Consider the following 15,972-nt stretch of genomic DNA (forward strand, 5'->3'; position numbering starts at 1 on the left):
AGTGTATGTTCCAATAATCTATATCGTTCTCTATCAAATTTAAAGTGAAGGAGGGCAGCACGGTGGCCTAGTGGTTAGCACAACCGCCTCACGGCGCTGAGGTCCCAGGTTCGATCCCGGCTCTGGGTCACTGTCCGTGTGGAGTTTGCACATTCTCCCCATGTCTGCGTGGGTTTCGCCCCCACAACCCAAAAATGTGCAAAGTAGGTGGATTGGCCACGCTAAATTGTCCCTTAATTGGAAAAAAATAATTGGCTAATCTAAATTTTTAAAAAAATTTAAAGTGAAGGATAAACAGTGCATTTTCTTCCTGGCTTGCTGTCATAGAATCATAGAATTTACTGTGCAGAAGGAGGCCATTCGGCCCATCAAGTCTGCACCAGCCCTTACAAAGAGCACCCTACTCAAGCCCACATCTCTACCCTATCCCTATAACCCTCACTTAACAATTTTGGACACTATGGGCAATTTAGCATGGCCAATCCACCTAACCCGCACATCTTTGGACTGTGGGAGGAAACCGGAGCACAACCCACGCAGACACGGGGAGAAAGTGCAAACTCCGCACAGACAGTGACCCAAGCAATCGAACCTGGGACATTGGAGCTGTGAAGCAACTGTGCTAACCACTATGCTACCATGCTGCCCAGTGTCTGTGAGAATACATCAATATGATTAGCAGCTTACCTGCTTGATTATATCACTTGTTGTATGCCTGGAGATTCCGCTAGATTTTATCTGGCACTAAGCCAATGTCAGGAAAGGGGACTGCTAGATCGTCATGTGCAGCTTTCTTCAAGGTCAGCGATGAGTGCCATTGCTTCACAGCAGACTTCAATTTAAGGGCCATAAGCTTGAATTATCTACTGTGAAAATTGATAGGATGAGTAACTGCTTAATGAATGTTTCATTTATGCTACAAATCTAAATCAGCTAGAGTTGGGGATCAGCATTACCCTTTCCTGTAAAGAGGGTGGGAGAATTGTTAAAAATTCATTTTTAAATTGGAAAATAAGTTCAAGAGTTTATTCGGAGTTCAAAGCGAAGATCAACAATTTTATTTGCAATTGTTTGGAAACAGCCTTTGATTTTCTTTTGAAGACAAATTCATTTGGTTCATAGTGTTTTTTTAATCTTATTACCCATACATTCTATAACATTTGATTAATGCTGAACGGGGTTAGATTTGTTGCACAGTATGACCATTGTATTTAATTCAAAGTCAACATGAAGTGAAATGGATTAATTCTACAAATGTATCGCCTAGAAAATAAAATTAAATTTAGCAAGCATTTCCTAAGCAGCCTGTGCATTGCTGTTGCAAGAAGGCTCCCTTTGTTGAAGTATATAGCTTTTAAAATTAGGAGCTGTGGTCAGGTTTACAAGTGACATTTAATGCAAGTCATTGTGTGGAACTGACTGGATATTATTAATCTGAAGCATGCAACTATTTTTAGTTCAAGCACCATTAATTAAGATAAACCTGCCTTGATTAATGGACCTGTACAATGTTTCTGCTGCAACTAAACGATTCTATTCTCATAGCTTTTTAAATCAACATTCAGACTTGTTACATGATGAGCAACATTTGCGCCACACAAGTGCCAGGCAATGACCATCTCCAGCAAGATAGAATCCATCGCCCCTTGACATTAAGTGGCATTACCATTGCTAAATTCCCCAGGATCAACATCCTGAGGGTTATCATTGACAAGAAACTGAACTGGACCAGCCATATAAATACTGCGGCTACAAGAGCCAGTCAGAGGCTGGGGATTCTGACAGTAATTCGCTTCCTGACTCCCTAAAGCCTGACCACATCTACAAGGCACAAGTCAGTAGTGTGGTGGTATTCTCTCCACTTGCCTGGAAGAGTGCAGCTCCAACAACATTCAAGAAGCTTGACACCATCCAAGACGAAGCAGCCCGCTTGATTGCACCCCCTCCCCGCCCATCCACCACCTTTAACATTCACTCTCTCCACCATTGATGCACAATGTCAGCAGTGTGTACCATCTACAAGCTGCATTGCAGCAACTCACCAGGATCCTTCGACAGTACCTTCCAATCCTGCAACCTCTATGACCTAAAAGGACAAGGGCAGCAGGTTCCTGAGGACACCACCATCTGAAAGTTCCCCTCAAAGCTACACGCCATCGTAACTTGGAAATATAACGCAGTCCCTTCACTGTCGCTGGGAACTCACTCCCTAACAACACCATGGGTGCACCTACACCACATGCTCTGTAGCGGATCAAGAAAATAGCTCACCACCACCACCTTCCAAGGGCAATTAGGGATGGGCTACAAATGCTGACATAGCCAGACACCCAGACCTCGCGAAAGAATAAACGTATCAAGTGATAGAAATGCAGATGTTTGCTTTGAAACGTCAGGGTAAAGCTTTATCGTTCTAATTTTAGAGTTAATCTATTCCATTTTATTGTTTTGCTTGTAGGATAGGCAAAAGCAACTCGAGAGCATGGGTATTTCTCTGGAGTCCTCTGGCATCAAGGTTGGCGATGACAAATGCTTTTTGGTCAACCTGAATGCTGACCCTGCGCTCAATGAATTACTTGTCTATTACTTGAAGGTGAGCACTTGTACCAGATAATCGTAGTTGACAGCAAATGCCATGTTTTAGCTTGGTAAGTGGCATCTCCAAGAGTACTATGTTAACCTAATTCAGAGTTAGATGCAGGTTTACACCACAAAACAGAACAAATTTTGGATGATCTGTTTTCTTCATCTCAGCAGCGGAGTAGGAAATATCACACCAGCCGCTGCTAACTCAACCAGCTTGTGAAGGTGATCACCCTATATGGAGGACACAAGACCTTACTCAGCATCTGACCAGACTTATGAATGGGTGATGTTGGCATTGGGTAACTGAAAATGTGACATTGGCATTGGTCAGATAAAACTGTTGTTGTTCCATTCTGCAACATCCAACTGCCCTCACTGAAGATCACAAAAAAAACTTTGAATGGTGGACCTAAGACATGGGTGAGCACCGTGTGCTGCGCCTTATAGAAACAGTAGTACCTTTTATGAGAGAATACGTGATGTGTGTTGCTCAGTAAAAACAAAAAGAAATTGTGTATATATGTTTATCTACACATGGAAAATACTCTCAAGCAAAAAAATAGGCATATGTAAAGTACAATAAAATAATTTTAGGGGCTGGTTTAGCTCAGTTGGCTGAACCCCCGTCCCGTCCCCTTTACCGGCTGAGGTTATTCATGAAAGCTCCAGCTTCTCAACCTTGCCCCTCGCCTCAAGGTTAAATCACGACCAGTCAGCTCTCCCCCTCAACGGGGAAAGCAACCCATGGTCATCTGGGACTAGGGCAACTTTTACATTTATTTACTTCAGGAGAACATCCATAATCTTGAAAGTGGATAAGACCAAAGTTTAGAAAATACCCGTGGCTGATTATTTGGGCCCAAACAATTAAGATCCGTTTTGGCTCCACTGACCGCCAGGGTTTGAGTCTTCAACCTCAGCATAAACCTGCAATTAGGCCCCATACCTGTCGAGGTATACCTTGTAAGATCAGGACTTAGGAATCCACCGAGGGCGGCACAGTGGCGCAGTGGTTAGCACTGCTGCCTCAACGGTGCTGAGGACCCGGGTTCGATCCCGGCCCTGGGTCACTGTCCGTGTGGAATTTGCACATTCTCCCCATGTCTGCGTAGTTTGTTCTCACTCCCACAACCCAAAGATGTGCAGGGTAGGTGGATTGGACACGATAAATTAGAAAATCTTAATTAGAAAAAAAAATACATAAATTTGCAGCAGAGGAACAGGCCATTTGGCCCACATGGTCTATACGTGTGTTTATGTTGTACAAAAACATTTTCCCAGTAGGCTACTTCAAAACCTTTCAGCGTGCCTTTCTATGTTTTCCGTCATCGTGCACTTTTTAGCTTCCCATTAGATGCATCTATCCTGTTCACCTCAGCCAGTCCATGTGGCAGCAGGTTTCAAACAGTGCAGTGAATAAAAATGTTTCTCCTGAATTTCCCTAGCGGATGACTGAAAGTAGTCATTATCTTTATAGAAAAGAAAGTTATGACCCCTAGTTTTGACCTCCCCAACATAGTCATGGTTCAGTGGCTAACACTCTTGTCTCTGAGTCGAACGTCAAGTCCCACTCCAAAGACTTGAGGACAAAATCGAAGTTGATGCTCCAGTTAAGTACAGAAGAACCACAGCACCCATCAGAGGTGCGATATTTCAATTCACTGATAGTCCTGTGGTTGCAATTCGATCCCTTACCAGCATGGGCATGGTGGGCTGAATGGCCATCTTCCTTGTCACAATGATTCTATGATTTATCCCTGTGTCAAATTAGTCTCAATTCTGAAGACAGGTATATGCAAATGATAGATGGAAGAATTGACATTCAAAAGCTGGAAGTCTTTTGTGGCCCCAACAAGCCAGAGTGTGCTGAGTGGGTAAATGTCTCCAGAAACTACTAAATTATTATCTAGTCTTTGGCAAATTGACAGTTTCACTGCTCTAAGATATCTCTCCCTCCAACCTTTCTTGGTAAGCTATTTCAGAAATGACCACGCTCTCAGGAAGCCGTGCTATGCTCTATTCCAAACCAAATGTGGGGTACAAAGCAGGGAAAAGACTTGTGCTTGTGCGCAGTTGATACGACTCCACATGTTAAAGTGAGATCTGCAAGTAATCCGCTACCCTACCTCGTGTCAATGAGGTTTGATGTTTATATATAGTGCGATTGCACTCCACTTTGCCAACTCTTCACTATTTTTACTTTTATATTGAGTTTGAGCAGAATTATTGCTGGATTATTTTCTCTGCTATCCATCTCCTGTCTCTACTAACAGGAAGGGTGACCCATAATCTTTTCTATAGTGTGTACATTTTAAGGTTTCCTCTCCCTTTCTCCCAGTAATTTCTATTCTCTGCAACCTGGTGAAAGCAATTTTTGCCTTCTTGAAGTATAAGTTATTCAAGGTACTGTTTCAATTTCTGTAGCTGTTTTCTGTAATATTTTGCACTGTATTTTGTAATTACCACGCCTCTGGCTTTAAATTGTTTCTTGGCTGTATAGTTTAATTGGAATAAGATTAAACATTTGGCAAGACACATTAGTGTTTATAGCATGTGTGGAAATACTGATGATTCGGGCTGGGTTACTGGAGTGGTGTACAGTGCACTTTGCATGCATCCTGTGAATATTTATAGCCAAGTGTCAGATGCTGACCTTTAAGCTTCTGATATTCTCAATAGGATCACACCAGAGTCGGTGCAGATGAATCTCAGGACATTCAGCTGTGCGGAATTGGCATCCAGCCCAAGCACTGTGTCATTGACATTACAGCAGAAGGGGATGTTACTCTCAGCCCAATTGAAAATGCCAGGTAATCAGTCTATATTAAAACTACCAGTCATAGGCACCCTCCTGCACGATAGCTCAGTTTACTGTTTCATCAACATAGTTCTTGATCAAGATTAAATAAAGCCCACAATAGTACAACCGCATATGATCTATGAAAGGGAGACAATCTGACGAGACAAAAAAATAAAATTATTGGAAATACACAGCAGGTCTGTTGGTATGAGAAAAGTGCAAGCTCAAGTTATCATTTCATTTGTACACTATTCAAAGAGTCAGGCAGACAACGAATCGCCTGCCTTTCTCTTCAGATGCTGACCAAATATATTCCATAGTTCTATTTGCCGGCCTGTAGTTTTTATTTCTTAATGTTTTGTTTCTTTAGTATTTTCTTCTATATTAGATTATATTGTTGACATTTAAATTTAGTTTGCGCACTTGATTACGTCTGTTCAGTTTAATGTTTGTTTGGCCTCTGACTAATAATTGCTGAGGGGAGCCTGGATCTTAAAGGTATGATTTACTTTGTCATAGTGCCCATTCAGGTAGAATGCTGTAGTGAATGTTTCCATCGGCTAATCGGCATTGCCCAATAAAATTGAGCATTTTTATTCCCATCCATTGGCTTACCCTGCCTTAATCAGAAAATGTGGCCTTTTCAGTGACCTGCACCAGGTTCAGGCTCACTCGAGAAAGATTGGAGTTCAGTTTCTAGTTAAATTAACTTAAGCCTGTCTGCTTTAATCCTTAACACTGTACAGCAGAATATGAAAATTAGACTCGTCCATTGGTACAGATGAGGAGGTGGGATTTGTAGAGGCTGGGATTTAAGAGATGTTGTGATACTCAGTTAAAGCTGAAGATTGTAACAATTCCAAGTATACCCGAGTTTGCATGACGCTATTAGAAGAAGTGGCTCATGGAATAATGTTTCGGTTCGAGCTTAGTGCCTTGCTCTAATGAGCTGGCTGAGTAACCGACCCATTACTTACATTTCTGCTAGAGCTGCATTGATGCTGTCTACATCATGGCGTGTAATTTGAGAATTTGATGATTTCAAGTACAAACCTTGATTGGAAATATGCCAACGTTTGTACGATCTGTCTTCTGATTTTTATCCTTCAGGAGTAGCTTGCTTCAGTAATCATTGATGCGTCTTTCAGCAAATATGCTGTCATGAAATTTGTAACTTGGTTACATGTATTCAAAAATACACATTAAGTTTGTCTTAACGGGCGGTATGGTGGCGCAGTGGTTAGCACGGCTGCATCACACCACCGAGGGCCCGAGTTCGATCCCGGGTCACTGTCCATGTGGAGTTTGCACATTCTCCCCCTGTCTGCGTCGGTCTCACCCCCGCAACCCAAAAGATGTGCAGGGTAGGTAGATCGCGTACTTAAAATTTTTTAAAGTTTGTCTTAACTGCTTCATGCAGTGCCTATTTTACTGGATAAGTGAGGGTAGGAGCCAAAGTTGTCCTAGTCTGCCGATTTAAATTTGTTCTTTAGGATATGCCCTAATTACAGTAGATTGTTTAAACAGTTGACAAACAGGGTGGCATGGAAATTTCTACACAGGGTCCCATCCTTAACTGTGAAATTATGAAGAGGACGAAGTAGAAGCTAAGCCCATCCCCCAAAACACAAGGGAAGAGGCACTCAGAATATTCATTCCCTTAAGTTATTCTTGTGCACTCCTTAATGAAGAGGTGAAGTTTATAGAGGATGAGGAGAGATCATCTGTTTCTGTACACTTAGAATCTCTTAATATGCTCCATGTATTGAATCCTGTTGTCCCTGTTTCTCATCCCTAATGCATTTTATTAACCTATTATTTTTTTCAATTTGATCTTTTTGCAGATAATTTGTGAAATATGGAGATGTTGCAAGGCACAATGTTATCTGTCTGCACCTATATATGTGAAGTGGCTGGTTTACCTGTTGTAGGGTGACTATGACCTTTGTAAGGCATGGGGCCAGAAACATGTGCAGTCAGATCTCTAGCTCGTAACCCAAGTACTGGATTTCTAATCTTAATAATTAAATAAAGAGGTGCTCTTTTTTTAAAAGAAGAGAAGGTTGAGATATCACATTGCATCCTAATTAAATTTAACTTGTATGACGAACCCTCTGATATGGTCAACTGAGGAATGACTCACCATCTCTAGTTATCCAGGTTTATTGACTTATGGTATCTACTTTAGTCCTATTTCCCATATCACATTAACTCAACTGCATTTATTATGTACGGCATGCAAATCTTAATTCATTTGCTGGATGTAATTATTATGCCATTTATCCTTTTCCGAGTTTATAGCCTGGTTTCACTGGCTTTGAAGAATTGCTATGCTTTTTTTCCAGTGCTTTAATAACGTGAGATGTCTTTCCTCCCCTCTCTTCGTTTCATTTAATGTCACCCTTGGAGGTACAATAATTAGGTTACAACACTCCTGATCTGTATCCATAAACAAATTTGCCACCTCAGTGATTGTAATAACAGGCAGCTTAGACCTTATCCAAGCTTCATAATTGTGGTCTCACCTGATCTGTTTGCCCTGAAAATACCAAATCAATACCAAAATTATGACTGAAATAATTCAGTCATTTGTATCACTGAATTTGTATCAGTGCAGTCATCAAATCTGTTTGTTTTGGCATATCATAAGACAACGGGATAGTCAATGTCAGAGAGTGAACCCTGATTTTCAAATGATAGGCGATTAAACTTTATTTTTCAGAACCTGCTTGAATGGTGCTGTGTTATCTGTTCCAAACTCCCTCTGGCATGGGGACAGAATTCTCTGGGGAAATAACCACTTCTTTAGGTAAAAGTTTGCTTTTATTTGAGTGTTTAATACACTTCTTTAGGTATGTGGTTTCTGGTTCAAATGTTCACTTTATCTCGCGTTTTTCATGGACCATTTGTAAAATTCATTCTCTGCTTCTCTCACATCCTGTTTGTTTTTGTTTCACTTGCCCTGTCTCTCATTGTTCCTGTGCCATCATTACACATACCTCTCCTTGCCGTCTTCCCTCTGCCTATGTCCCCTTGAAATAAATATTATATATCTATATATATTTACATGTTTGTTAAATTGCACACATTTCTCTTTTTGTATTTAGTAAGGATCGATTGGGGAGCTGTTGCGGCAGCTGTACCTTAAGGAAACCTTTTTTTAGTGTAATGTACTTCAGAAGAAAATTAAAATGTTGGAAAAGGGTATGACAGATCATTCATGGGGCAAAATTCTCCGTTCGAGAGACAATGGGCTGGATTCTCCGTCCTGCCGTGCCAGATTTCTGATTCAGTACGCCGGTGGGATGGTCCGTTTCGCCGGCTGGTCAATGGGGTTTCCCATTGTGAGGCAGCCCCACGCCATTGGGAAACCCCCGGGCTGCCGGCAAAACGGAGCATATGTTCTCCCACCGGAGCTGAATTGCATGGGACTGGCTCTAATTTATGTATGGGGAGGATTGCCTGGCCGCCATTGTGAGCGCGTGGTCTGATAGCGAAGTCTCGTGGCTGGCCACTACGCGCCCCCCTATCGCAATTCAGTCCCCCATACCTGGATTTTCTGGGTCCCCTTACCCCCCTCCCCTTACCACTGTAGGGGGTTTCCTGACACTCCACCCTACAGAGACCCCCTAAATAAAGAACCCCTCCCCCCAAGACTATCAAAATAAAGAGACCACTCTTAAGCAGTCCCCCAGAAAAGAAACCCCTGCCTGGAATCCTCCCAACGTGTCAGTTCATGGAAAGAGAAACCAGCCAGAAATCCTCTCAGATCCTTGAGCTGCAAGCCATTCATTCATTTCCCTTAATAGACTGTGATTGACATCTTCCACACACACACACAGCTATCAGCTTTCCTTCATTCAACTTCCTTCACGGTTGAGTAACTCTGAAGTTTGTAAACGTCAAACTACTTCAAAGAGAATTAAGTGCTTTCCCATCACCTCCCTTCACTCCACCGTGGTTTTGAAGTGGTCAGCTGGAAATTGACAGCACTTAATTCTTTTTGAAATGGGCCAGAAATAGTCAATCAAAGATTGAAGTTTATAAACATTGCGGTTAGAGCACTTTAGAGTTACTCAACCGTGAAGAAAGTTGAATGAAGCAAAGCTAATAATTGTGTGTGGAAGCTGCCAATCACAGCCTTGTAAGGGAAATGAATGAATGACTTGCGTCTCAAGGACCTGAGGTCGTTTTAACCCAGTTGACTGGTTTTCTCTTTCTAGGAATTGACAGGTGCTGCTTCCTGTGTCTGGGACAGTAGGTGTATTGCCAGGTGAGTGTTACAACAGTATTTTTTTCACTGCTTCCGTCTAGACTGCTCTCTAGCTTCCTGAAAGGGGTCTCTTTTCTGGGGGGCTTCTAGACTGGGGTCACTTTTCTGAGGGGCTTCCAGGCAGGGGCCTCTTTTCTGGGGGAAGCTGTCTGCCAAGGGTCGCTTTTCTGAACCGGGGGGGGGCTTCCTGTCCTGACATAGGTCTCTTTTCTGGGGCCTGCCTGACGGATTTCTTTTCTGGACGGTCTATGGGGGACGCTCCTTATTTTGGTAATCTTGGAGGGGGGTCTCATTATTTAGGGGGTCTTTGAGGAGTGTCTATTTAGGCAGTCTGTGTGGGGTCTCCTTGTTTAGGAGGGTCCTGGAGGATATCTCCTTCTTTTAGGGGTCACTGGGGAGGGGAGTTGGGTGGGATGTCCAGGTTTTGCAATGTGTGGGAGGGTGGACCTCGGATGGACTTTGGGGGCAACTCCCTTAAAGAGTTACCCCCTTGGCCCATGCAAGGCCCACCGCGTCAGGGTCCCGCTTGCCTGTAGTAATTCTTGCCTGCGTGATTTCCGGCCCAGAGGACTGGAGAATCCCAACGGACCGGACACGCGCCCGGCCCGCTAAGTGCATGGACGCAAATCTCGATCTCGATGTCGGGAAGGGGGGGGTGAGCTTCAGGAATGGGCACCAATGCTGGATTCTCTGCCTCGCCGAAAACTCCGCTACCGGAGGTGAGTGAAGAATTTCACCCGTAGGGAAGTATCAATTAGAAAGGAGTGAAATCCATCTGTGAGGAGGAAGAAAATTAATGTGGTTTGGTGTAGATGCAAGATAAACTTTGCAGTAAAGGTTTATTTGTACCGTCCTGAAATATTGCAACAATATTTTTTTTGAAGACCTTTGTTGAAGGTTGTCCTTCCATCGAAGAGATTTTGGTTCAAATCCAACTTGGACTGATATGAACATTAGAATTGGAGTGGGCCATTGGTCCTCAAGCCCATTCAGCATTCAATTCAAAAATAGCTGACCTGCACCTCAAATCCATTTACCCCTTTTTCAGTCAAATCTCTCAATAATCTCATCTAATGAAGATTATAGCGTTAAAAAATTCATTTGATCCAGTGAAGATATGAATTCCACAGTTCCATTGCTTCTCCATTGCATTCCTGAATGGTCTAGCTTCAATTTTAAGAATGTGCCCCTTATTCAGGATTCCCTCCCAAAGTAAATTCTCTTATCAACTTTATCAAATCTGTTCATTATTTTAGCACTTCTGAATACTCCTCCACCTTTTAAACTCCAGGAAATACAACCCAGGTTTATAAAAACTGTCTTCAAAATTTAATCCTTTAAGCCCCAGTATCATTCTTGTATACCTGCGCTGTACACTCGCGAGGCCAAATTATTATTCTTATTCCTTCTTTGGTGCTTCGAATCGCACATGGTGCTCCAAATGGGATCTGATTAAGGCTCTGTGCAATTGGAGCATAATTGTTTCCTCTTTGTGCCGCTTGAGATAATAGCTAACATTCCTCTAACGTTTCTATAGCTGTAGATGGAGTTATGGTGATTTGTTTACCATGAGACCCAAATCCCTTTGTTCCTCCATAGGTCCTAGTCTCTTGTCATGAAGAACATATTTCAATTTGTCTTTCTTTATTTTAGCATGGGTGATCTCATTATTCTTCACATTGAACTCCATCTCCCACGGTTTTACTCATTCACTTAATTTGTATATGTCCTTTTGTAACTTCCTGTTCCTTTCTCACAACTTCCCAACTCAATGTCATCTGCAAACTTTGATAAATGGCTTTCTTCGGTCATCCAAATCATTGAGATTTATATATATATATAATAGTGAAAAGCTGAGGCCCAAGAGAATCTCCTTGGTGAGCACCACTTGTCGCATTGCCTTTATCACCACTCCATGGGTAGAATTTAACCCAGTCTTCAGGAGAGGGCTGGAAGATGGTGGAGCGATACGATCAAATTGGGAGGGAAGTTGCGGTTGGAGTGCCCATCGCTTTCCCAATTCTCTCCGATTGAATCAGGGGCAGGAAGGATGACAGCGGCCTTCCTGCCCTGAGACCAGTTGATGCCCTTAACTGGCTGATTAAAAGCCGCTTAAGAGTCTCATTTCGCCCAGCAACCAGCAGTGGTTGGGGGCAATGGCCTTCCTTTTGTGGGGAGATGACCCAGCAAAAGCTGGTGGCCCCTTGCTTATGGGGTGAGGGACCGCCTGAGCGAGCACCGTGTGGCCCATGGAGGACCCCCTCACAGTGACCAGGGCTAGCCCCCCTCAAAACACACCTCCAACCGCAAACAATAACACCCTCCTTTCTGCACTTCCCCCCTCAAAATAAGTTCAATTAGATTAGTCAGACTTGATCTGTACTATCTGCCTGCTGAAGCCGTCCAATGTGAAATAAATTTAGGCATTTTCAACTTATTTCAGATTGGGCAGCAGCTCACATTATCAAATTGATTATAATTCAGCAATTTCAAGCTATAAAACTGTCAGCAATTGGAAATAGTGGTGCAGAATTAGTGGTGTTCAGGAACTTTGGCAAGGTAGTGTTAAAGGAGGTAACCTATTTTGAGAATGCTTAAATTTAACATTGGATGTGGGAGTGTTCCATAACTTAGTTGCCATTATCCTGGCTAGGAAGTGAAAATTTACCATAAATGGAAGAACAAAAAGTTCTAGGAGAATCCAGATGTGGGTTTCCTGGTTAACCAAGCATTTGATGTATCACTTCATAAATGTGTTGTTGTATCAATGAAGCTGTATTTTCTTTTCAACCAACTTTGTTTTTGGTAAATAGAATTAACCTACCTATGAGGAAGAGGAGAGACAAATTAAAAGAATATGAGAGTGAGGCAAATCGAGAAAGTGGCACGGACCAGGACGTGGAGACAGCAAGTGAAGCATCATCTGAACCAGACTATAATTATGAATTTGCACAGATGGAAGTCATGATGAAAGCTCTCAGCACTAATGGTGAGCAGCAGATTCTGAGGCAAACTCTCAATCTCTAGAATGGTGATGGCATAAAGACCACATTCCACTGCCCCCACCCCATTGATCACTATAGGGGGCCCTTCTTAAGCGTCATTTTCAAGACCCTATCTGAGAAATATGCTACTTTCTGTGTCTGTTATTCCTTTCAGATATTGTTTTCTGCCACAGGTTTACCCAAGTTTCATGAGGCATCGTAGGATATCCCACCCAGTCGTAGGTAATTATCAAGTCTGGGTCATAGATTTCATAGAATTTACAGTGCAGTAGGAGGCCATTTGGCCCATCGAGTCTGCACCGGCTCTTGGAAAGAGCACCCTATCCAAGGTCCACACCTCCACCCTATCCCCATAACCCAGTAACCCCACCCAACACTAAGGGCAATTTTGGACCCTATGGGCAGTTTAGCATGGCCAATCCACCTAACCTGCACATCTTTGGACTGTGGGAGGAAACCGGAGCACCCGGAGGAGAATGTGCAGACTCCACACAGACAGTGACCCAAGCCGGGAATCGAACCTGGGACCCTGGAGCTGTGAAGCAATTGTGCCATCCACAATACTACCGTGCTGCCCACACGGTCTTGTTCATAATATTAAAATTAGGCTGTCTCCAGATATATGCCATCAGACAAATGAACCACTAGAGTGTAATTCCCATGCCGAGAGAGATCTCATTTTACCATCTCATCTGAAAGTGCAGAAATCCCTCATTACTGCACTGGACTATCGGCCTGGATTTTATGCTCCAACCCCAACAGTGGGACTTAACTCTCAACCTTCTGACTCCGAGATGAGAGTACTACCACTGAACCATGGCTGTCATATTGAATTAATTATTTTAAAATGCCCTTGTTTCTTCTGGAAGCTATAGAAACAAATGTTGTTGTACTTATTGCACATCCGACTGCTGGATTTGGAGGTTATAATTTGAAGACTAGCCTTCCAAATATGGCGACTTTTGACTCAGCAGTATACTGAGGAAAATGTGTGATTTCTTTAAAATGTCTGTGGAATTTGTAATTGTTTTTAAGATGTTTGAAAAAGACTTTTAAAAGTTTACATCAATTGTAATGGGATCAATTGTAATTTTCTTGAATAATAAGAAATACTGATCCATATGATCTGGTGACCCTTGGTCTGACAACAGCATCAACAGGAAGGATTTCATAGAATTTACAGTGCAGAAGGAGGCCATTCGGCCCATCAAGTCTGCACCAGCTCCTGGAAAGAGCACCCTACCCAAGCCCACACCCCCATCCCCATAACCCAACACTAAGGGCAATTTTGGACACTAAGGACAATTTAGCATGGCCAATCCACCAACCTGCACATCTTTGGACTGTGGGGGGGGAACTCCGGAGCACCTGGAGGAAACCCACGCAGACACGGGGAGAACATGCAGACTCTGCACAGACAGTGACCCAAGTCAGGAATCGAACCTGGCATCCTGGTGCTGTGAAGCAATTGTGCTAACCACTATGCTACCATGTACACCATGGTATTGAGCTCACCTGCCATGACTTGCCCCTTTAAATTATATCTTTTGGAAGATACTTAAATAAAATAATGTCAATGAATCTTCTTCCCTGGTCCTCGTTAGTACAGAATATAGCCCTTCCAAACTATAGACCACAAAATATAGACCTTACAAACCATAAGTGATAAAAATAGTAAATATGTATCCGACTGTATGTAGAAAATCAACCACTTCCACTTCCGCACATCACTTTTGAATCCTGATGTCACCTCAAGAGCTCCAAACTCCCAAGCTAGAACTCCTCTCTCAGTCTCATCTCACTCTTTCTCGCCCTCTTTTATCTCCCGGCTCCATTCTCAGTCTCGCTCTTTCTCGCACTCTTTTAACTCCCCTGCTCTACTCTCAGTATCGCTCTTTTAGTCAGCATACAGGTGGAGGCACAAAGAGAAAACAGACAGATGGACAGGAACACCAAATTCATTTGAGGGCAAATTCGCAAAGCTCCTCGCGAGAAGGTCAGCTTTCTGTTAGGCAGTAAGAAGAAAAATAGCATTCCAGGAGCTCTTAAGGAAGTGAAGTTTGAACGAACTAAAAGGGAATAAATCCCAAAAAGTAGTGCAACTAGCACAGACGTGTAAAAAAAAGTTGAGAGCTGACTTCCTGTGGCGGCCATTGAGAAGTAGGTCGCACATTTGATAGCTCCTGCCTGTGACGGACGTTTGGACCTTTTTCCTCCGTTTATTTCTGAATTTTATGGGATAAATCGGTGAAGAGTGAGACAGTGAGGAGAAATCCCCCTCTGGCGTATGGAGAATTGGACCAGAAGTGGCCGTGTGAGAAGGCAAAGTCCTGCAAGGAAGACGCGAGTGGAGCTGGCAACGCGGGAAAGCATGGCAGAGAGCAAGGGCCACGGGGAGACGGCACAGTGGTTTAGTGTCCAAAATTGCCCTTGGTGTTGGGTGGGGATACTGGGTTATGGGGATGGGGTGGAGGTGTTGACCTTGGGTAGGATGCTCTTTCCAAGAGCCGGTGCAGACTCGATGGGCCGAATGGCCTCCTTCTGCACTGTAAATTCTATGTAAATGGTCGACGGAGCAGCTGGTGAAGTTTTTTGAAGATTGCTTCGCCAAGCTGAAGAAGGACATGCAGGACCCAATTAAGGCTTTGTTTGATCAAGCTGTGCAGAATCAAGAGACCCAAGGAAGAGCAATCCAGGAGGTGGAGAAAAAGGTGTCCGAGCACGAGGAATACATAACCGTGCTGGAGACCAAGATGGAGATGATGAACGACCGCCAGAAAAGAATGCAGGAGAAGCTGGAGGACCTGGAGAACAGGTCCAGGAGGCAGAATCTTAGAATTGTCGGCCTCCCTGAAGGCAGTGAGGGATCAGATGTGAGGGCTTATGTGACGGACATGTTGGAGAAGTTGATGGGGGCTGAGGCGTTCCCTTGGCCCCTGGAAGTGGATAGAGCGCGCAGAGCCCTCGCGAACAAGCCCCGAGTGAAGGAGCCGCCGAGGGCCATGGTGGTACGCTCTCACCGATTCCTGGACAAGGAACACGTTCTGCGGTGGGCCAAGAAGGAATGGAGCAGCAAGTGAAAGAATTGTGAGCTGTGCATTTATCAGGACCTAGGCGCGGATTTGGCCAAGAGGTGAGCTGGGTTTAAACGGGCAAAAACGGCCCTCTATAAGAAGGGGGTGAAGTTCGGGATGTTGTACCCAGCCCGTCTGTGGGTCACACATGAGGAACGGAACTTCTACTTTGAAGCACCAGACGAAGTATGGACTTTTATTAATGAAAAAAGGCTGGAGGCGAACTAAAAGACA

The 15,972-nt window shown here is 43.5% G+C and overlaps 1 protein-coding gene across 1 annotated transcript in view; it reads left to right on the plus strand.

The window, feature by feature from the left end:
- kif13a (kinesin family member 13A) overlaps positions 1 to 15,972 on the plus strand; it is a 350,954-nt gene that overhangs the window by 236,131 nt on the left and 98,851 nt on the right. The window contains 4 exon segments of the mRNA XM_038796988.1: positions 2,459 to 2,593; positions 5,266 to 5,396; positions 8,109 to 8,195; positions 12,473 to 12,648. Of these exon segments, the coding sequence (XP_038652916.1) occupies positions 2,459 to 2,593; positions 5,266 to 5,396; positions 8,109 to 8,195; positions 12,473 to 12,648 (529 nt within the window).

Source organism: Scyliorhinus canicula, chromosome 5, assembly GCF_902713615.1.
Source record: "Scyliorhinus canicula chromosome 5, sScyCan1.1, whole genome shotgun sequence".
Lineage (NCBI taxonomy): Eukaryota > Metazoa > Chordata > Chondrichthyes > Carcharhiniformes > Scyliorhinidae > Scyliorhinus > Scyliorhinus canicula.